At 36.6% G+C, this 22,415-nt stretch overlaps 2 protein-coding genes across 2 annotated transcripts; one reads left to right on the forward strand and one right to left on the reverse strand.

Annotated features, from left to right (window-relative positions):
* Positions 1 to 429: 429 nt before the first annotated feature.
* Positions 430 to 16,773, reverse strand: exoc1 (exocyst complex component 1). The gene is made up of 21 exons (XM_073856021.1): positions 16,605 to 16,773; positions 16,067 to 16,206; positions 15,839 to 15,961; positions 15,479 to 15,638; positions 14,757 to 14,774; positions 14,239 to 14,426; positions 12,699 to 12,926; positions 12,247 to 12,379; positions 12,034 to 12,143; positions 11,055 to 11,123; positions 10,284 to 10,433; positions 8,291 to 8,399; positions 6,660 to 6,704; positions 5,981 to 6,144; positions 4,098 to 4,203; positions 3,673 to 3,742; positions 3,354 to 3,582; positions 3,093 to 3,276; positions 2,811 to 3,010; positions 2,158 to 2,352; positions 430 to 978 (listed from the first exon to the last, which is right to left on the reverse strand). The coding sequence occupies exons 2-21, from the start codon at positions 16,196 to 16,198 to the stop codon at positions 826 to 828; spliced, it is 2,766 nt and encodes a 921-aa protein (XP_073712122.1). The 5' UTR covers positions 16,199 to 16,206; positions 16,605 to 16,773; the 3' UTR covers positions 430 to 825.
* A 664-nt stretch (positions 16,774 to 17,437) lies between these two features.
* On the forward strand, positions 17,438 to 22,175 carry LOC129429487 (ectonucleotide pyrophosphatase/phosphodiesterase family member 7). Its single transcript, XM_055186223.2, has 5 exons — positions 17,438 to 17,718; positions 18,690 to 18,835; positions 19,235 to 19,861; positions 20,766 to 20,997; positions 21,369 to 22,175. Exons 1-5 carry the CDS (start codon positions 17,478 to 17,480, stop codon positions 21,428 to 21,430), a joined length of 1,308 nt encoding a protein of 435 aa, XP_055042198.2. The 5' UTR covers positions 17,438 to 17,477; the 3' UTR covers positions 21,431 to 22,175.
* Positions 22,176 to 22,415: the final 240 nt, after the last annotated feature.

The following is a 22,415-nucleotide window of genomic DNA, read 5'->3' on the forward strand; positions in this document are numbered from 1 at the left end:
GTGAAGTTTTAGCTCAAAATACCATATAGATAATTTATTATAACATGTAAAATTGTCACTTCGTAGATTTGCCATTTTTGGGTGTGTCCTTTTAATGCAAATGAGTTTATCTCGGCACTAAATGGCAGTGCCGTGGTTGGATAGTCCAGATTAAGGGGCGGTATTATCCCCTTCTGACATAACAAGGGGAGCCAAATTTCAATGGGTTGATAGAAGCACTGGGGACCCAATTAAAGCACTTAAAAATTTAAAAAGTCAGATTTTCATGATATGTCCCCTTTAAGTTATACTGTAGTAAATATAATGTTATATAGTAAATACTGAAGTATACTACCATATATGTGTTCTTTCTGTTTATTTAAAGTAACTGTTAATATTACAGTTGTACTACAAGCTATTTAGGGCTTTTCATGAATATGAATCGTGTGGTTATGTAGTTATAGTCATTTTATTGGAATGTGTTGATACTAATCAGCATACACTTGCATGAAAGATCAACCAGGCAGAAAAGTAAAGTACATTTGTAGTGTTCAGTCATTTAATTACCATTCATGATCATAATGTGAAATAAAGAAATGTTTTTTTTTCAAGATGACTCATGAATCTCAAAGTGAGCATTTTATAATGTTACAAAACAAAGTGTTGTTACTCAACTAAATGGCACAGAGATTACTTGCAAAAAGCACTGTAATATATATACAAATATATGCTGTGGTGCATTCATTCTCTCTCTCTCTCTCTCTCTCTCTCTCTCACACACACACAAACCCATCACTTTTACACACACTCTCACCTTTATCTCACCATCACTCACTCTCTTTAACTTTAATGGGACTGAGCAATACTAGAGAAGTACTCCAGCATGTCTTGAATGGTAAACTCCATTGTAATTCCAGACCCGGGGTAGCAGCGGTTTATCAGGCCCTCAAAGTGCTTGTATTGGCGAATGAACTCGTCCTGCATGGAGTGCCACACCACCTGGTGAACAGATAAAAGGTCATACATATGTTCCCAGTGATCTGAATTATACATGATGGACACAAGTACATGCACACAAATTAATTGTGACATATAAAGGACTAGATCACCTTAACCTAATCAACCCTGTGCCGTATAGGCCATATAATTTGGTAGATAATCAGTAAACAAAGTCCTCAGCTGTTCATCACCACACATGTATGCGTTCAGAAAGATTTTTTTCCCCCTTTTTCTGGCACCCAATATTCACTAGTTGTTACTAGGGATGCACCGAATCCAGGATTAGGATTCGGCCGACTACTGGGCTTTTTGGCGGGGTTCGGGTTCGGCCGAATCCTAGATTTTTTTTCCACCGAACCGAACCCTAGGCTTGCGCTACACTGGTCGACGTCACGCAGCCGTTGATTACACACATCGGGTGCTGACGTGGAGATTAGCTTTTTCTTTCGGTCAGCTGGACACACCAAAACTTTTAAACACCGCTGAAAACGCCTTGTGGACCCCAAATGCCAGCTGTTTTTCAGCCGAGCGCTTGGTAGCTGTGATGCTTCAGCTGTGAGCCGGTTGGTTGCTGTGGTAATGTCCTGCCCCTCCTCCACTGTAATTGGACGGCCGTGTGAAGACTGACATTGACGAGCGGAGCTTCTCACTCAAAGTTAAATATAGTTTTCAGCGCGGAGCTGCTTGCTTATTGGAAAAACGAGCGTGTCGCAACGCATCGCTTTCATTATGCATAGGCTTATGATAATTGTCAAAATAGTTTTTCCAACTTGTCATCCTGGCATAATGTACAGTTAAAATTAAATAAAATGAAAAATACACTGCTGTGGACGTTTTTTACTTCATTAATGTGTTTTACTGTGTTGGAATAAGGATGCGAGTAGGATTCGGTATTCGGTTTCGGATTCGGCCGAATCTTAAACGGTGGATTCGGGATTCGGCCGAACCTAAAAAATCTGGATTCGGTGCATCCCTAGTTGTTACAGTTGTTTAGAAAAGATTTATGTAAAGATTCTTCAAAATTTGTGTTCCATGGAAAAAATAACAGCATATGGGTTTGGACTGACATGGGCGTAAGTAAACAAGAACAGGATGTGAATTAGTTCTTCAAGCTCCCATAAATGTCAAAGTGGAGAGATTTCGCATTTACAGTATGTTACCTTGTTCTTTTTTGTTTACCTGTAACAGATTCTCTTCTTCACAAAGGTGCTTATCTACTTTTCTGTAGAGGTTGTCCAGACCCTTTTTCACCTCTTTGCCAGGGTATTCTTTAATGACTTTACGAAGTTCCTGTTTATTAAAGGCAAGCTGGTAGCTGACCTCCTCCTCCCGAACGCCCTGAGCTACACGAGCCTCCACTCCTTCAAAGAAGTGCTGCAATATGAGAAAAACAAATAAACGACAGCTTTCAATATTTATCCAATACAATACATTAAAGCAAAGATTAAGACAAGATTCATTTTGTGGAAACAAGAGAATAAAGATGTTTTACAAGATGTAATATAAATCCCAGGTGTACCCAAAATGTGTGACATTTTAGCTCAAAATAGATCTGGATTAATATAAACTATGTCCGGGATACCGCCCCTAGGTGTTTTTTTTGTAGGGCGGTTGTGTTCATACACTGTCAACAAACATTTATGTTTAAACCAGTGGATTTTGCAAAAAGGGAATTTTGCATTCCCATTAATGGCTAAAAGCTCTTTTTACATTACTGTTACACGGCTATTTTCCGAATGCATTTAATTTACTACTGAGGAGTTCACACAAATGTTGGCACAAACTGGCGCATTGCTGATTCAAGGTTTCCATAAACACTTTTCTCAGCTCACATTGAGTTTCTCCAACGGTTGGCCCAATGAGTTGATGACGTAGGACTGCAGGTGTTCTGTATATTTTTGTTTGGCCTCTTTTCTCTCCGTCTCCAGGCAGGAGATCTTAAGGCTAGATAGCGTCGAAAAAATATGGTGGAAGTTCTCCATCATCACCACATCACGTGGGGTCTTCTGACTCTCCATGGCCACTTTCTCAACTATCAAAAAAAAACGTACAGACACCAAAAGCTGTTTAGGGCATCTCATGCATACGACTCATCTGTTTATGTAGTCCCTTACCGTTATGAAAGACAGCTCTGATGAGTTTGCTATAGGCCTTGTCCAGGTCACCCCGTCGCTCCGCGTTTCGGAAAATAGCTTCAGCCAGCTTTGCAAACTCTTCAAAGCAAGTGACAAACTGTAAGATGCCCACTTTACTCTTCTTGGAAATCTTTACCTCCTCCATTTGACGAATCTGACCAGACTGCAAGAGCAAAACAGCGGTCAGAAGATAAAAACAATCTCAAAAACAATACATGGATCAAAGAAAATTCAACTCACAATGCACTTATCGAAGTTTCTCTTAACGGTGACCAGCACATTGCCAAGAGTCGTGCTGAGATAAGAGGCAGAATCAACGTTTTCCGCCGTCCAGACGTGGTAACTCATCTTTACCAGCATATAGAGAGAGTTAAAGCTGTCGATCTTATCACCCAAAGCTATAAGACTGTTCAGCTCCGGCTCTATGCTTTGAAAAATCTTAGTCATCATCAGTCGAATCATGTCTTTATCTGCAAGAGAAACAGTCAATCAAGTTTTGATTTAAACAAGGTTTCTTGTGATTTTTCTTGAGAAAGTCTAAAAAAAAGCTGTCACTTACTCTGACATCGAAATTTTGTATTCACTGGTTGGCCGGGACTGCACGATTCCATCTGTGTCATCCACATTTTCTCCCTATTCAAGCATTTGTAACATTAAAGCATACATGCACTCGAGCCACTATAGTATAGTACAGAGGTCTCCAACCTTTTTGTGAACAAGGGCTTCCACAATAGATAAAACAATCTGGAGGGTTACTTTTTTTATTTAGTCTAATCAAAACTTTTTGCTATACTTGTTTATTTGTTTTATCATTGTTTAAAATGTTAAAATACATAAAAGAAGCCACGCTAGTAAAAAAAAATGTTATAAAAAAAATATTAAAATTGAGGCTATTAATAGAATATTCTTTGGCGGGCAACTCACAACTTCCATGCGAGCACCATGTTGGAGACCACTGGTATAGTATATAGTTTTGGCTGACACCTCCCTGTGCTGGTGTGGGATATTGTTGAAGTTTAAAGAACTTGCTGATGAAGTCCTGTTCAGCCAGACACAGCGGTTCCAGTTCACTCAAGACCTGCTCAAAAATCTACAAACACAAACCTCAATGGGTATTTGCATGATTTAAAACATTTACTGTAATGCATTTTAATTTGTACAGCACATGTCAGTATTTACCCATATTTAAAGTTCTTGTTGCTATTCAACCAATCAGTACTAATGATTTATTTATTTATAAGATCATTCATTCGAATATTGTTTTTTTTTAAAAACAATTTAATGTTTACTTTGAGACATTTACTTTTACTGACAGGTGATGCCATTATATTTATTTAAAGTCCTGTAAAGTCAGATATTAAATGTGTTCTGAGTTTGTGACACCACAGAAAAAAAATGTATTAACCACCCAACCAAATTTGAATGATGAAAAAAACGTTAAAAAAGTAATTCAAAAAAGTTATTAAAATCTTGGAAACACAGGCAGGATTCTCTGCTCTCAAACAGTGGGGTCGTGTCTGCTGTCGGCGCTGAAATAACACCCATTTGGGGAAAAGGCTGCAACCTCTCTTAACTTTCAAATACAGCTACAACCTAAATGGATGTTCGTGATTGTGTTGGGTCAGGGCCACACCGTTTTAACCCTGCCCAAATAATCCTGAACAAAAAAAAACCTTCCTTTTAACAATCTAACTCTGCAATTCAGTAGTTTACAGTCTTTGTGCCGTGTTTCAGCCAAACATTTATAATGTGTTTAGAAACAACTGTCAAGATTGACTTTACAGAGACTTTAATTGTAAAATCATGTAAAAATTATAAGATGTTGGACTGAAACTTGAAATTTCTCTTATATTGATATCGACTTTGCTGCAGCTCAACTGGTAGAGCATGGCACTACCAAAGTTAATGTCATAAATTTGATTCCCTAAATTTGTCACTATAAGTCACTTTGGATGTCTGCTAAGTGCATAACTCCAAATCAACAATTTTGAACTACTGGAATTTTGTTTTTTATTATATGAAGAGCTCAGATGCAAAATCCTCTAAGTAAATGAGCATTTTTATCAGACTCTTAAAGGGACACTCCACTTTTTTTAAAATATGCTCATTTTCCAGCTCCCCCAGAGCTAAACATCTGATTCCCACCGAATTTTGGAATCCATTCAGCCGATCTCCAGGTCCGGCTGTACCATCTTTAGCATAGCTTAGCACAATCCATTGAATCTGATTAGACTATTAGCATTGCGCAAAAAAATAACCAAAGAGTTTCGATATTTTTCCTATTTAAAACTTGACTTTTCTGTAGTTACATTGTGTAGTAAGACCAACGGAAAATTAAAAGTTGCGATTTTCAAGGCCGATATGGCTAGGAGCTATACTCTCATTCTGGCGTAACATGGCTGTAGCAGGCGGAATGGCACCATGCAGCACCCGAAAATAGTCCCCTTGGTAACTTTCAATAGCAGTGGACAATTTTCGGACACTGCATAATACCAACATGCCTCCTGCAGCCATATTATTAGATTCAATGTTTTATGCTAAAAGTGGTACCGCCAGACCCAGAGATCGGGTGAATGGATTCATATGATGTAAAAATCATATGTTCAACTCCAGGGGAGCCGGAAAATGAGCACACCCAAAAAAAAAGAGTGTCCCTTTAATGGATTCTGCCAACAAACTGGTATTTTTGAATGGCCTGAGGCCGGGATTAAGCAGATTTGACACGAAAGTAATTGATGAACGTATAATATGTGTCAAAAGCATTCAGTTAATATCATTATCTCATTTATGACGAGTTGGCGTTAAGAGGCTTTGCATCTGAGCTCTTTATATCATGAAAAAACAAGATTCAGTGGTGTCCCACAAACCTTATCAAACCTGGTCCTGTCTGCAACATCCAGGTCAGAGGCAGACATGTTGCCCATATCGAGCAAAGAAGAGGACTGTGAGCGTCTGCTGTTGGAGGTGCTCACAGCCAGTTTATTGAGACTAGATGTGGAGCCTGTTAGCTTTCCTGAGCTCCCATGCAGGCCTGAGAGAGTCAGGAAAAACCATCAGTATAAAAACACAGATATTACTGCAGACAGCATTGATATGAATTATATAATCACAAAATAATCATGCACATGTTTCACATAAAACTCATAACTTACCTTATCAAAAAATGATGGTCTGATAGCATTCATAAAATACATGCAGTCTAACTACTGTACAGTCTGATATCTCCCATTAATAAATGGTCATGCTTTTGGTCATAAGATGATAAAACTCTGTCCTTTTAACCCCTGATACATTACCATATGACATTTTAATATCTGATAAATAATCATGCTTGTAGTTAGTTTCACTATAACAAAAAATCTAAGACAATGTGCACGAGGTGTGATGGAGTAAAATAAATTATGCTTGTATCTCAACACTATGAAACATTGAAGCTAAAGTTAAAACATTGGTTTACTGTGCCGGTGGGGCAAATCAGACAAACACTTTCACTAAGAGGCAGCAAGGCATTGTGGGATAGGCGTGGCATGTGGCACTGATACTTACTCTCTGTCTCCTGTTTGAGAGCACTCTCTTTCCGAGGAAGCGTGGCTGGAGGCCGGTTAGAAAGGCAGGCAAAGACAGAGACACGTTAGGCTCACAACATGCAGCATGGTGCCAGAGTTAGGGGTTAAAGATTTAAAACACAATGACATGCATTGTACTACCTGAATTGCTTTTAAAGGTGCAATGTGGGATTTTTAGCTGCATCTAGTGGTGAGACTGTGAATTGCAAACAACTGCTCGACCACATCTCACCCCTCCACTTCGAAACGCATAGTGAAGCTACGGTATAGCCACCACAGGACAAACACCAGTGGCGGCTCGTGACTGCTCATCCGAGGGGGGTGTAAATTCAAAATGTGTGTTCGGAGTGTCATGTTGCTTGTGTTTTCAAAATATGTGTTTGTTGCGTCATGCGAACCATGTGCATCAAGTGTTTTGTCAAAACAAGTGCCTGCTGCTTTTATGATAAAAGAGACGCTCACGTCCACAAAATACACACAAGACACTTCCTTAACAGTAAACTCTGAGTACGCATGAGATTATGCAAGTATCTGGCAAACGGGAGAGTCTCTTTTATCATAAAGCCTTTAGACGCTTTTTTAGGCACTTATTTTGACAAGACTCGTGATGCACATAGGATCACCCGACACGCAGAACACATATTTTGAAAAAAGAAACCACAAACATGACGGGCTACATACATGTTGTGACGAACTTCGCATCGAACGCCCTCGATAAAAGAAGTCACTGGCCGCCACTGACAAACACATCATTGTGTCTAAAACAACATAGTAACAAAACACGATTGTGCGTTTAGGGCTACTGTAGAAACATGAAAGCGCAAAATGGCCACTTCACCAAGGGGACGTGTGGTTTATGTATATATAAACGGCTCATTATAAGGTAATAAAAACAATACAGTTCATTATGTAAGGTCTTTATACACCACTGATAATATTGTTATGTATATTATATTGCATTTCTGTCAAAAGATCCTTTAAAAAGTCCCACATTGCACCTTTGAAAAGCTGAGGCTGAGACCACGAATGATCCTGGATGAACGTCTTGCTAACACCTGAGAGCTAGATGAATGTTTTTGAAAATATGGAAAAAAGCTAATTTTTATTCAAAAAAATACTGAATGAGCTAGAAATGTTAATACCACTCTTTATCTTTTAAAGTATTGAAATGTGTAAGACTGCAGTGCGGTGTCATGCATTTATACTTTTTCCACAGTGAGTGACATGCCTCTAGCATACGTTTAATACTGATCTTATGTAATGGAAGATAAGCTGTAGGTCAAGCAGAACATAAAGACTATGAAAACAGCTTGTGACATTACACACCATCATATATCAAATGACATCAGAGACAAGCAATGACTGTAATCAATGATTCTCTAATAGAGGATTATTATAAATCCAGTGTAGTATAACACAAAATACTTTAAAGCCAGTTGACCATGTTTGTCATGTGGCGTAACATTAGTGCAACAGAAGACAAATGTACAAACAACATGGCACGAGACACATACACAAGACACACACTGATTGAAGTTATGAAATAAAATCACTTTCTATCAGTTACAAGATAAACACAAGAAAAACATATTATTCTAAATGAGATCTTACCAAACTTTCCTTTCCCATCCTTACTAGTGCCCGCCATTTTGATCTTTGCCACTTCAAAGAAGTCCTTAATTTCCCGGTCATACAATCGGGTCATGTAATCCATATAGGTCTGTAAAAATAAATATAATATACTAGAGATAATCTCAACTTTTAATTTTAAAAGACAGTTGGTCTTAGTACACGATGTAACTACAGAAGAGTCAAGTTTTAAATAGGAAAAATATCAAAACTCTTTGGTCATTTTTTTGCGTGATGCTAATGGCCTAATCAGATTCAATGGATTATGCTAAACTATGCTACAAGTGCTGCCAGACCCGGAGATCAGCTGAATGGATTCCAAAATGGTAAAAATCAAATGTTTAACTCTAGGGGAACCGGAAAATAAGCCTATTTTCAAAAAAATTTGAGTGTCCCTTTAATTCAACCTAAAAATATTAAGCACTATTCGGACGAGATTAGTTTTACAAACAACGTTTGAGTTTCAACGTGTCCCCCAGGACGTCTGTGATTTTATGTACCGATTCGGACGGGATTAAAATGATGCAGGCTATATTCCAGAGATGGGAGTGCCTGTTTCATGCATTTGGGCGTTGCAGAAGAGCACGTGCTATGGATACGCGTGTTTGTAATGTTAAATATTTTGCTTTAAATGTAAAATTATGACAGAACATGTAATTTATTAATTTAATTTTAACAAATCAAAATAAAACTATATCCTACTAAAGAAACATTAGTTTACGTGTTTTATATAACTGTCTGCTTATAATAAACACAAAGAAATGAAGAAATAATGATTAATAACAATTTATTATCTTTATTAATTAACATTACCATTCCGAAGTTGAACAACTTTGAACAGAGTTTCTTATAACGTTAATGATATTACAGTGGCCAGTCTTAACAGTGTTTGATATTCAGCTCGTCTTGATTTAATTATTTTGTTTTGCCGAATGCGAAAAAACATCCATATTTGAATGAATGGGACTCAGGAAATACAATATACGCGCATTAGTAAGACCTTACGGCAGATCACGTTGGCCAAAACACGAAAATGAACCACGTTTTCAAAAGATATTGCGGGCAAACACAGACATTTGCATCCGGACGGGATTAAATTTCTCAGAGGACCTCTGAGTCCGGCGAAAAACAGTAGGTCAAATGCTCTGGAATTCTTACGGAGGTCGTCAGAGAAAAACACAGACATGGCGAATAGGGCTTTAGTTGTATTTTACACACCTTTTTTTAGTTAACTAATATTTTTAAGAAGAACAAACAAATCTTTTTACAATAGTATGTACGAAAGCAGAATATAAAGAAAGGAGGCTGAGCACATGCACCAACTACCAGGCCATGGTTCTCATCACAACTGGATTTTAGGATATGTTAATAATAAAGAGTAGAGACAAATATTTTTAAAACATCTGGGAACTGAATTAGCACGGAGTGATGATGAGGAATGGAATAACCCTTCCGACTTAAACCCCTGAAAATTATTTTGCTCATCAAGTTTATTATGTTAACATCTCACTCAAACCATTAAGAGGATTAAGTCGTTCCAAAGCAATTAAATATAAATTATATATTTTCTGCTGAGATGTTGCTACTTTGATAAGAGGATAAGAGATTGCAATGTTGTTTTATTTTACAGTCCTTTACCACATGTAGATAGTACATGCTATGTAGTTACTTTGTAACTGTGTTTTATAAGATAATAACCCTTAGATACCAGTATTATAATATGCTGGGTAAGTACCAAAGTCTCTTTAGGGAAGTTGCACCAGTAAGCGGCGTGTTTGGGCCGTTATTTCAGTCATGCAAGACTAAAGTCCTATCTACTTGAATGGGGAAAGACAGATATCTCTAAAATCACCTGTTGAAATTAAAAACAACATATTCCTGACCTACAATTAAACCTGACATCAACCATAGCATGTTACAAACATAACATAATGCTTTTCATACCATGACAATCATTACATTGACAAACACTTACAGCGGTGAGCCCGTCATATTTATCATTCTGCGTGTTTTTCAGCCATTCCATCAGTTTGGCATATCGGAGAAGCTCCCTGTGCAGGGGGCTGTGTTTGGGCAGAGTCAGCTCAGCTGTGTGTTGGGCCAACGTGGAGCTTTGATCATGACCCTACACACACAAACAAAGAAAAAAAGACTTATGAGAAAACTGCTTGACGACATAAGCCAATGCACGCGGGTTCCAAAGTTAAGGAAAATGCATACAAACTGTCACACCCACACAAAATGTTGCTGTTATAACAGTTATTAGTGAGGTAAAATGTCCACTAATGCAGTTTACCATCAAGCCTAATGAGTCTATGAACGCTGCCACAAAACTCAAAGTAGCGCTTTGGGAGCTATTCGCCCATTCAAGCAGTTCCTCTGAAATGCATCTATAAAACATTCAGTACCAAAAAAGCATCCACTACAAGGAACTGCATGCTGACCAGGCCATCTTCTCACGAGCACCCATAAATCCATCGAAGAGTTAGCAAAACAAGGCAATGAAGACCCCCTTCACATCTCAGGAGGGCAAAAACGAATAATAACGACACAATCGTGACGAAGGAGGTTTATGAAGAAGGGAATCATCTTAGTATCCTAAGATGAAAACATTTGGCTAATGTTACCATGAGCATGCGTAAACTGAATGTTTCTATGGAAGCATTGATGAGACGGTTATGTGATGAGTGAAGTTGCGTACGTTACAGTGGGCGGGGCAAAGGGGTGCTGGAGTGGGCGTACTCACAGGGAGTGACAGACAGGACGACCTATAGAATTGAGGGATGGTCATTTTGAAGTGACTGAAGTGGTTGAACTGACAGAGGAACAGAGAGAACAGTGAAGTAAAAGTGGTAGAGAGAGACAAGACCGGTGGCCAATAGGAAACAGGAACATAGAAGAAAGAGCCAATCACAGACAAAGGCAGATTTATAAGAAACATTGTATGTATAAGCTAGTTTATTTCCTTAGGCCGGGTACACACAAAAATATTTTATAAGTCTTTTATAAGATTTTTTAAAAATCAAAGACAGCACACCACACAAGAACAGATTTTCAACCAAAGTCTTGACTGTGAACACAGAAAATCTCCCAAAATCTCACGAGACTTCATAATAAGCATTGGCGAATGATATGCAGGAAGAAATTTCAATGATAGCGTTTGGAATGATTTTCACAAAAAATTCAAGAAAAAAAAGGGTTTGGGTGAAGTCGTGGAGACAGCGGGAACATGGTCTGTACAAGTCCTTTGCATCAACTTCACTTTGTGCTGCGCCATGACTGCTACCGTCTTCCATCATCTCGCTTTCTGATTGGATATTGTTTCATTTCACGTGATAATCTCAAGAGCGTGCGCGCGTTTGTCCTCTGGGTTCTCCCCACACATCAGGATTTCTGATTGTAAATATTAAACATGTTCAATATTTATGATTCACTATCGGGCGCTTCAATGTTCTTCCGATCAGGTTTGGACACTCTTAACGCACCTCACACTAAGGAAAAATCTGATAAAATAATCTGTAGAACCATCCAGATAATCGGGACATAGCTAGGATTGTCGGAAGGGGCAAAATTGGCCCCAAATCAGCCTGATTATCTTTTGGTGTGTACCCAGCATAAGTAATGATTCAAACTTTTTCTAGAAATCTTTTACATGTTATAAGGTTAAATAGGTAAGGTTTTTTGATGACCTGATGTGTGTGTTTATTAAGGTGGGTGAACATTACCTGGTGCACAAACACATTGTTCAGGTGGTTGGTTAGACGCCGGGCAAAATTGTCTCTGAGCCTACAAAACAGACGCTGCTGCTCTACAACCGCCGTCAACTTATCGTGACCTATAGCAGAACATTAACATTCACATTCACATTGTAGAAAGTGCTTTATTCATACACTTGAACAAAATATTCATTAAGCTTAGTTAAACTGATCTATAAACACCTGGTTTTAGTGCTACATTCATGCACTGTGACAGAGCCTCGGAAGCGTTGATGCAGGCCTCGATACCCTTAGGAGAAGACAAATCTCCTTCTTCCAGAGCCTTGATGTGCCCTTTTGACAGATCCATGTAGTTCTAACAGGCATAGGGATAAAGACAATAAAGTACACTGAAAAAACCACCAACCAGTAGTGCCCCAAGTCAATCTTGAAAATAGTTTCTAAACACACTATAAATGTTAAAAATGTATTGCTGCAACACGCCAAAAAGACTGTACTGAATTGAAAAAGTTAGTTTTTCAACATTTCTGTGTTCAGGAGTGGATGTTGTTTGAGTGACATCATTAGAGATGCATCAGAATTTCAGCATGAGCAACTAATAATCTTTTTAATGTGAAAGTTACTAATGAAAACACATTTACCTGACATCACATCTAACTGTGACCCAAACTCACCACGAGGAACTGGATCTCATCCAGAAGTTTCCCATTATTAGTGTTGCTGATTTGGATGAGGCGATTGCTCTGTGAGATCTGGTCCATCTGCTCCTTCACGCTCTGCAACATCTCCTCGTAGCTAAGCAGCTTGCCTTCGATATTGTCCACCTCTGACAGAGCCTGATCCAACAGCTGCATCAGGATGTTCACCTGCTTCTCCGAGGCCATGATGGACTGGATGTTAGCCTGACCAGAGACGAATAGATGAACAACTGAGTGATGCAACATGATTCACAATAGCAAAAATGCATCACAATCTAACCTAAACCATTTTCAAAACAAAACAGATCTTTAATTTGATTCTAAACAACAATTACCTTGACTCTTAGCCTGGGAAAACCCAGACAACTTCCGGCAAATTTAGATTTGCTCTGCAAGTAGTCTGGCAAAGAGGCCATTCAACCCCATTTCTAATGACGAGAAATTGCAGCACCAATCAGAAACGGTGGGGCAGGCTTAACACGATGACGACTGAAGCAGATTTTGTACATTACAAAGATGGATGCCGCCGTGGAACATCACTCGTTCGAATCAGCTATCGCGTCAGTTTTATGCGATTTAAATTTTCCTTTTCGTTTTAAACCCGAGCAAAGAACAACACTCCAAGCCTTCATATCTAAAAAAGATGTTATCGCTGTCTTACCAACTGTATCCGGCAAAAGTCTGATATAGCTCTGCATACATCATCTCCTTCATCGCTGTGACTGGTTTTTAGTTCTATCCAATAAGACACAGAGGCATTGGAGAGACCTCCGATGGTAATGCCCCTTTGGAAAATATTTGTCTATGAAGACTACTAAGAATCGTCTGGTTTTATCCAGGCTACTTCACTCCCAAAAAATTATTATAATATCTAATATTATTCCATATTTCCCAATATGACTGACCTTGACCTTAAGTTAATCATTGTCCTTGATGAAGCTCAGTGTAGATAAAGTTAATAATAAACCCCTGAATACAGGTGCAATTGAACTACGTCACCACTACATTTAGTCCCAACAAACCAGTGTTCCTAAAACAGTATTCAGCAGCCACGCTTCAGAAAAAGTATAGGCATTATTGTAAAGGTTTGCATTTGCGTTGTGCATCATGGGATCTAAAAAGCATATACTGAATGCACTGTAAGTCATTTTGGACAAACATTCTGGTCTAACAAATGCATAAATGTAAAAACATTTGCTGAAGACAATGGTGCAGAAATAACACATATCAACTTTAATGTACATATTCGTGAGAGAGTTTGTTCCAAAAAAAGTGACCCTGTTTGTAAAAGTGATGACTAGGAGCATCAAAGTTTGCATTCACTCATTGATTTAAATCAGTCACTTGGTCCTACTCAGTCAATATTAAATATATCAAAGTCATTTTCCACAGAATGTTCTTTACATTATGTAATTTGATTTTATATACAAAACAGTAAATTACTAAAACATTACTTTAGCTGGGTTGTCACAGGCAAGGTCACAAATGGAGGAAACACATAAACATACATACTCACCCCATCTAACACCTGTAGCTCACGAGACAGCTTCTCAGCGAAGGCCTCAGCGTTGGAGATGGCATATTCGCACACCTCCATCATGCCCTCAATATCCTGCTCTTCACGAGCATTTAGCTCCTGGTAATCATCCAAAGCATCCTCGTCTCCCCCGGCAACACTCTGACTCTCTCCACTCGGGACCGACTCTGGAGAAATGGGTATGAGGAAATACAAATCAAGGATGAAAACAGAGCATCACTTAAACAAAAAACGCATATTATACGCATTCATACTTGTACATAAATACTACATACATAAATATAATAAGTAACAATAACTGTTAACATAAACGCATGCAAACAAATACAATCCAGAGGGTAAACAATGTTTAAGCTGGATAACCCTGTATATGACTACATAAATGTATTAATGGGAGGACAGACCGTTAGTAAGGGGGGGGGGGGGGTACTGAGCAGAAAAGAAAAGAGGAGGTGAATGTAAAAGGACAAAATTGAAGGAAAAAGTACAGTACAAACCTTCAGCTTTAGGAAGTTCTGGCCAGTGAGAGATTTAGAGAGAATAGCACAGATCAGATTAAAGCATTAATAGACACTTAAAAAGACTCAGAGAAAGAGAGAGAGAGAAAAAGAGAGACAAAGAGATAGAGTGAGACAAAGTGATAAAGAGAGAGAGAGAGAAAGAGAGAGAGAGGAGTACTTGCAGAAGGAAAAAGAAACTAGTTTGAGTTCTTACCACAACTGTTCTACAGTATGTACATGCTTTAGGACACTTAACTTGCATAACTAACTATATAATAGTGCATACAGTCACCAAAATAAACAGACTACACAACATTTAAAAATAAAAGAGAGAGAAAATGCTTCCCATCATTTTTGTGGTTAACTTAAAAGGCCTTACATCCAACCAAACTGTCGATATAATATTTTATACAATACTGCATGCCAATATGATTATAATATGTTAATTATTTTTACATTGTTGGTCCTATGCAGTAGAAATATGCAATATTTTTAGGTTTGATTTTAATAACTTTGTATTTGAAAAAAGTTTTGGTACTATCTCTACACTTGATGCATATTGCAAATCTGGGTCCTGGTGCAAAACGAGTACAGTACCATTGCTTTAGGCCTTTGTTTCTATTTTACGGCTATAAAGTAATTACATATTAGAAAACGGCTGACAGTTTAATAACAAGCTGTGGCTCTTCCACAGCACCAGAATCAGTAGTGTGTCGCACCTTCCAGCAGCTGCGGACTGACGTTTTCAAACTCTAGTTTTTTTCGAAGGTAGCGCTGGTTCAGCTTCCAGATACAGGAGATGAATGAGTTCTTCTCAGCTGTGCTGCTCGCAACCCAGCGATAAACTTTCTCAAAATGCAGATCAAACTCTGGGTTCTCCTACAGGGTTATATGAATGATAAGAGAACATTTTAAAATTTAACATTTCACAAATTTTAAAACTCATCTTAAGTAATTTTTTGTCATTTGCTGCATGTAAATGTAAAGAACATCCTGTACAAATATAACCTTGATATCTTAGATTAGATTATGAAACTTTAATCTGGATTTCACAGACAGGGCTACATATTTCCTCTTACCTTATTGGCATCTTTGGCATCGACCTTTGTCAGATCCCGTAGCTCCCATGCCATCTGTCTCTTATAAAAATCTCCTTTATCTGACTTCTTCACTTTCACCACTTTGACCTGAACCGGACGCTCAGTAGTAACTTGAGATAATAGTTTGATAGATAATAAATTAATTAAAAATTAGTGTTTACATACAATGCAACTATAAGGTGTTTGACAGGTATCAGCAGATAGTTAAGTAGTAACTGTGGCACACAGGAAACAGTTCTTTTTCTTTTTTCCTGCTTTACAGACATTGACGATACTCAACAGACGCTCATCATTTGGGGTAAAAATATCCCTCTGAAGTGCATGCTTGATGGCAGTCATGGTTAGTCCTGGAATTTAAAGCGTAACGCCATCATTGACTTAATGAATTATGAATCAAGGATCAATCTCTACATGTACAGCTAAGGAGAATGAACATGAGGGTGAAATAAAAACATTTAACAAATAATATTTTCTAAAAGTAAACATTAATGGGCAACCTAAGACATAACACACACAACAACAACCAGCTGTTACTGCCCGCACGGCAGCAAAATTATTTTCCAAAAAACAGTTTTAACGCTGCTTGTGGATCTGACAGGTAGTGTAATAGTAAACTATATAAATGTTTAATATATGACGGAAGAAGGTTTTATTATCATAACATAGATATGTTATGCAGAAGGCAGCTGACAGTGTAAACAGTCATTCAGGAGCCATTTTGGGAAGGTAATAAAGATGACTTTACCTTACCTTAGTTATGCGATATATTGAGGCAAATCCTTAAAATGCGTGCTTTAACGCATTTACGTGTATTTGTTTATTATAAATACAATTTTCTAAATGCTATATCAGCTGTCAGGGACCCAGCCCTGAGAACAGCGTGAAAACGGAAACTGTGGTGAAAGACAAACTTCCTGCTTCCGGTTAATATATTTATAATAAAAGTCTTTTTAAAACAAGAAACAATAAAGCGTTTTTGTTTTAATGAAAAAGATCACTTTAAGTAAGCTTTACAAAAATATTCAAAGGTAAAAAATAACTAGCATTCACTAAACATGCAATTTTATTTTGTTTTATTTTTATATAAAATACAATCTGTGATCCTGCTTGTGAGAACCCAGCTAAAGTCATTTTTGTGGTTTACTGTGTTGTACATAAATTCATCCTACATAATGTAAAGAGGATAAAGAGCATGTTCCTATAGCTCAGTGATAGAGCATTATGTTAGCAGTGCAAAAGGTCATGGGTTTAAACCCAAGGAACACACAATCTGATAAAAAAAAACTTGTAATGCACTGTAAGTTGCTTTGGATGAAAGTGTTTGCCAAATGCATACATGTAATTCTGTGAAAATATATTAAATATTGACTGAGTCAGGATGTGTCAAGAATTAAATCAAACTTTGATGCTACTAATCTCATAATTAGATTATGAGACTTTAGCCTGGATTTCACAGACAGGGTCACATTATGTGACTTTTAAAACTTAACCTACTGAGAGTGATGAAAAGAATGAATAAGAATTTACAAGGTCTCCTTATCAGTCTCAGATATAACTTAGATGCCTATAAAACCAAGACCAGTCTTTGCTGGGTTCCTCTTCTTGACACTCTCTTAAGATGAAGTCTGAACTTCTGCTGGTGTTGGTTTTGTCTCTCTGTGTGAGTAGTAAGCCTCTATCCAAAAAGAGGACATATAACAAACTGCTGCTTATATCTTTTGATGGATTCAGATGGGACTATGATCAAGATGTACACACACCAAACTTGGACGAGCTGGTTAAAGAGGGAGCTAAAGCAAAATACATAAATCCCCCAGCGATCACCATGACATCTCCATCACACTTTACAACTATTACTGGTAAGGAGATCAACTTCGGACCCAAAATGTGTCATTTAATGACAAGTTAGATTCGGTAGCTTTTATGTGTTTTAATTCCAACATTTACATTCATTTTTTATGAGTATCTAATTGTATCTTATTTCTCGTAAAAAATATGTAGGTTACCCCTTAGGTACAAAGGTTTACTTTTTGTACCCCAGTTACATATTTTGTACCTTTTTCTGTGAAATTTTACTATTACCTCTTGTTAAAAAATAATTTTATAGTTGTTAATGACGCACACTCAAGAAAGGATGTGTTCATTTTTTTACACTTTTTGTGTGTTATGCTTTTAACATAATATGTGTGATTTTAACCCATTTTGTGTAATTTTTTGTACTTTTTTGTCATTTTAACACAAAAAGTCTTATTTTAACACATAATGTGTAATTTTAACACGTTTTGTGTAATTGTTTGTAAATATTTTGTTTTAAAATAAAACACAAGTTGTGTTAAAAGTATCACAAAACTGTTTGTTCCGATAATAACATCAAGATGTTTTTTGTGCAATTTTCCATCAAGTTATTGATTCCTTTAAACATTTGGATTTATACTTAACAGGCCCTTTACCAAAGGTAATCTACAATCTTTTCAAGAATGTACAAAGTCTGATCTGTCTAGTTAAACGTCTGAGCACATACACATTTACAATTATGCAATATCTGCTATTAATTAAATGACACTGTACAAAGTTTGTCTGAGCTCGAACATCAAAGGATATTTATAAGCATTGTTCATAAATCAATGTCTGATGACATGTGGTTATCATTTACTGAAAAGTGCATAAGGAATATAAGAAATCCGGGTCCATTGATCACAGCTGACGCATTACAAATATTTCAACAACAATCTAATCTAATACCATAATCTATACCATATCTATTGTCATATGTTTATCTGTAACTCACATTGTATTATACAACTAATGTATCCTACTCTCTCTAATGCAGGAAGATGGATAGAGGATCATGGTGTTGTCCACAATCTGATGTTTAATACTTCCACTGGCAAAATAATTCCCCATAAAGGAACACTAAAACAATCAGAGTGGTGGGATAATGGCGCTTTGCCCCTGTGGATAACAGCCCAGAATCAGGTGGGGAAAAGTTACACAAATTTTGTTTAAGGAAGAACTGACTTGAGAGTACATTACCTCCTTCCACTGCAAGTTTCTTTTCATTTGATGTTTTGCATTTCTTGTGCAATTATAAATATGTAAGCATTTTACTTAAAAAAAGTTAAGCCCACAAAACTGATCTAGAACTATAAAATCCAAATATATCAGTCGTGTGTGACAGTGTTTGTTAAAAAAAAAACAATAGCAGAGATGGAGCTTGGACACTATGGGGGACATAATCTTATTTAACATTATATTACATTATTAAAAAATTATTAAATCTTGCAAAATAATAAAAACTTTTTTTTAAAATATCTGTCATTTTTAACCAATTACCACTATGATCTTTCACAATCACATCTCTCGTCTATTTCAAAGGGTCTTAAAACAGCATCTTTCTTTTATCCGGGTGGTGGAGTAAATTACACCGGCCAAGCTGTGTATCGTTCCCTTGTGCTAAGTCAGAATCATCCGGATGACAATGAAACAGAGTGGAAGCAGAACATCGACACTGTTATGAGATGGTACACGGAAGAGGACTTTCACTTTGTTGCTCTTTACTATGGAGAACCAGACAACGTGGGCCATGCCAAAGGCCCAGAAACCCCAGAGAGAAGAAAGATCATTGAACAGATCGACCGCACTATTGGTTATCTTAGGGAGGCTATTCACAAGAATGGTTTGACCGATCGTCTTAATGTCCTAATCACCTCGGATCATGGCATGACCACAGTCAAAAAGTCCCCTGAAGTTAAGGAGATAAAGCTTAACGAATACATGAGTTTTCTGAATCTGTCCCAGTTTGAGTTGCTTGACTACGGTGGGTATGGCATGATAACGCCTAAACAGGGGAAAGAGAAGGAAGTTTATGATGCCCTGAAGAATGCCCATCCAAATCTCATGGTCTATAGGAAAGAAGAGATTCCAGAACATTTTCACATAGCCAAAAATGAAAGAATTCAGCCTATTGTTCTGTTTGCAGACCTGGGTTTTAATCTAAACTCGGTAGGTATATTTTTATATATATTTTATATATATTACATTTTTATGAGCTCACAGTGAATTCAAACAGCAATGTAGTAGATGTCACATGCTACTCACATTATTCAATCAGCTGAATGATTCATTTGTCCATAATTTTATATTTAATATTTTCTAGCATATATAAATAGTACACACTATTTGCACCAGAGAGTTCATATTAGTATCTCAGAGGTATTGGTACCAAAAAGTGCATATACCTCAAAGCTGGTACTAAACAGTGTTGGGTAAGTTACTCAAAAAAAGTTATTAATTAGTTACTAATTACATCTTCAATCATGTAATTAGATTACTTTACAAATTACTTTCTCCATATTTAATTACTTATTACTAGTTACTTTTTAAATCCTATTTAGTACATGATACAAGGATGGGCTTGAAATGGCTCGAAGAAATAATATATATAAGTACATCAATAATTCTGGTCCCATGTTAAATACACTATTCTATTTTTGTTTTACAGTCCACACAGTATTTAGTTACATCAGATTTAATTAGATTACAAGAAAAATAAGAGTAATCCCTTACTTTACTTTTTCAAAGGAAAAGTAATAAAATTATAGTAACTAATTACTTAGTAACTAGTTACACCCAACACTGGTACTTAATGTAGTAATTCATGTAAAATTACAGAATTTTTTTGTATTACGGAAAATTTCTGTAATTTATTGTGCCTGTTATTTTACGTTTTTTTCTGCCCGAATTTTACCATTTTTTTACGGATTTGTTTTTACAGTGTAACTAAATTATACATGCCGGCCTTTTTAAAGGGTACTGCCCCAGGGACAGCTTGGGGCAATTTTTTGACAATTTTTTCTGACATGTAAAGGTGATGTTCCTTCTGTCCTAATGTTTTTCTTCTGCACAGAGGATCATATTGTATATCAACAAAGGAGATCATGGATTTAGTAATGATGAAATGGATATGAAGATGATATTTCGAGCTTTTGGGCCAGACTTTAAGAAGAATTTCTTGGCTGAGCCATTTGACAGTATCAGCATCTATCCATTGATGTGCAAGCTCTTGGGTGTCGTTCCAGAACCAAACAATGGAAGTCTTAGTGACACTAAAGGCATGCTAGTGGATGACTTTGATGCTGGTAGGCATTTGATAAAACTTGACTTGATATTTGACTGAGATAGCAAATGGTAACCAAACCGCTCAGAGGCCTCATTGATTTTATTTTTCTACTATGGATGTCAATGGGGTCTTTGATCGGTTTGGTAACAAACATTCCTCAAAATATCTTCCAACTTGTTCATAAGAACAAAGACATTTATACAGGTTTGTGACAACATGTTTAAATGGTGACAGGGGTGAACTATCCCTTTAAACCAAACTACTAATGCTGTTTTACTTTATATTTTTTCAATGATCAACTATAAAATTACGAATAAATAAATTGCCTTTATTGTAATGTTTTGTAGCTATATCTTTAACTTACATTGTTTTTTGTTTTGTTTTTTGCAGGTGAAAGAATCAAGGTGTCTCTAACCATACTGATAATGATGCTTATTTCAAACATCATCTGAAGTCAATTGTCAAGACTGCTGGTTTATAATGTGTTACCTAAATCAACAAACCTTGAGAAAATAGTTGGATTATGTTCATTTGTAAGTCATAGTTTTTCTGATAATATATATCTAGTGATAATTAAACATTGCATTTCATATTTATTATATTATGTTAAATAATACAAGTATAAATTGGACTTTTTTATTGGGCACACAAGTAAGCAAGCAATGGCAATAAAATCAAATATTGCAAACATGAAGCGTGCTCACAATAGTCACCAAACTGGAAAAAAGCATCAGTTTCTGCTAAAATGATTTGTATTTCACACAAAACTGTGAATATAGCAAATGTGATGTGATTTTTGAATGCAAGTTTCTATAAAATATTTATAAAATAAGTTTCTATAAAATATCTCAATTGTCCCCCTTTATGTGGATTTAAAGCATAAATACCCATTATTATATGTTCAAAGTACTGAAAATAAACAAATGCACAGACATTATGATCAATAGAGCATTTTACACAGTACAATATACAGAGAAGTCATCACATATATATTTTTACTATATACATTTCATGCACAAGAAATATTTCTGTAAAATTATCCATCAGTGGCAGAATACAATGTTACAGCATACAAAACAGCTTTTGTGTTTTATCAAAATTGAAACTGGAAGGCTGTACAAACAGGTTAACCAACATTTAGACATTCATGTTAACAAGTCATGTTAAATGCAATCCAATAAAACAAATGTCTTCCCCATGAAAGTGGTTTACAGTCTTTTAAACAATCTTTCCATATTCAACACATATCAAAGAGACTAACAAACCACATGTGAAGTTCAATGATATTCATTGTCATGATGATGATATTAATTGTCATTACCTACAGTATTTAAAATTATATATCAATCCTTTGGTAAAAATCGTTTATCCTAAAACAAAACATCATTAACATAACAAAAAAACAGGCCTGGAGTAAAGGGGATACAGAAGTTCCAG

Source organism: Misgurnus anguillicaudatus, chromosome 18, assembly GCF_027580225.2.
Source record: "Misgurnus anguillicaudatus chromosome 18, ASM2758022v2, whole genome shotgun sequence".
Classification (NCBI taxonomy): Eukaryota; Metazoa; Chordata; class Actinopteri; order Cypriniformes; family Cobitidae; genus Misgurnus; species Misgurnus anguillicaudatus.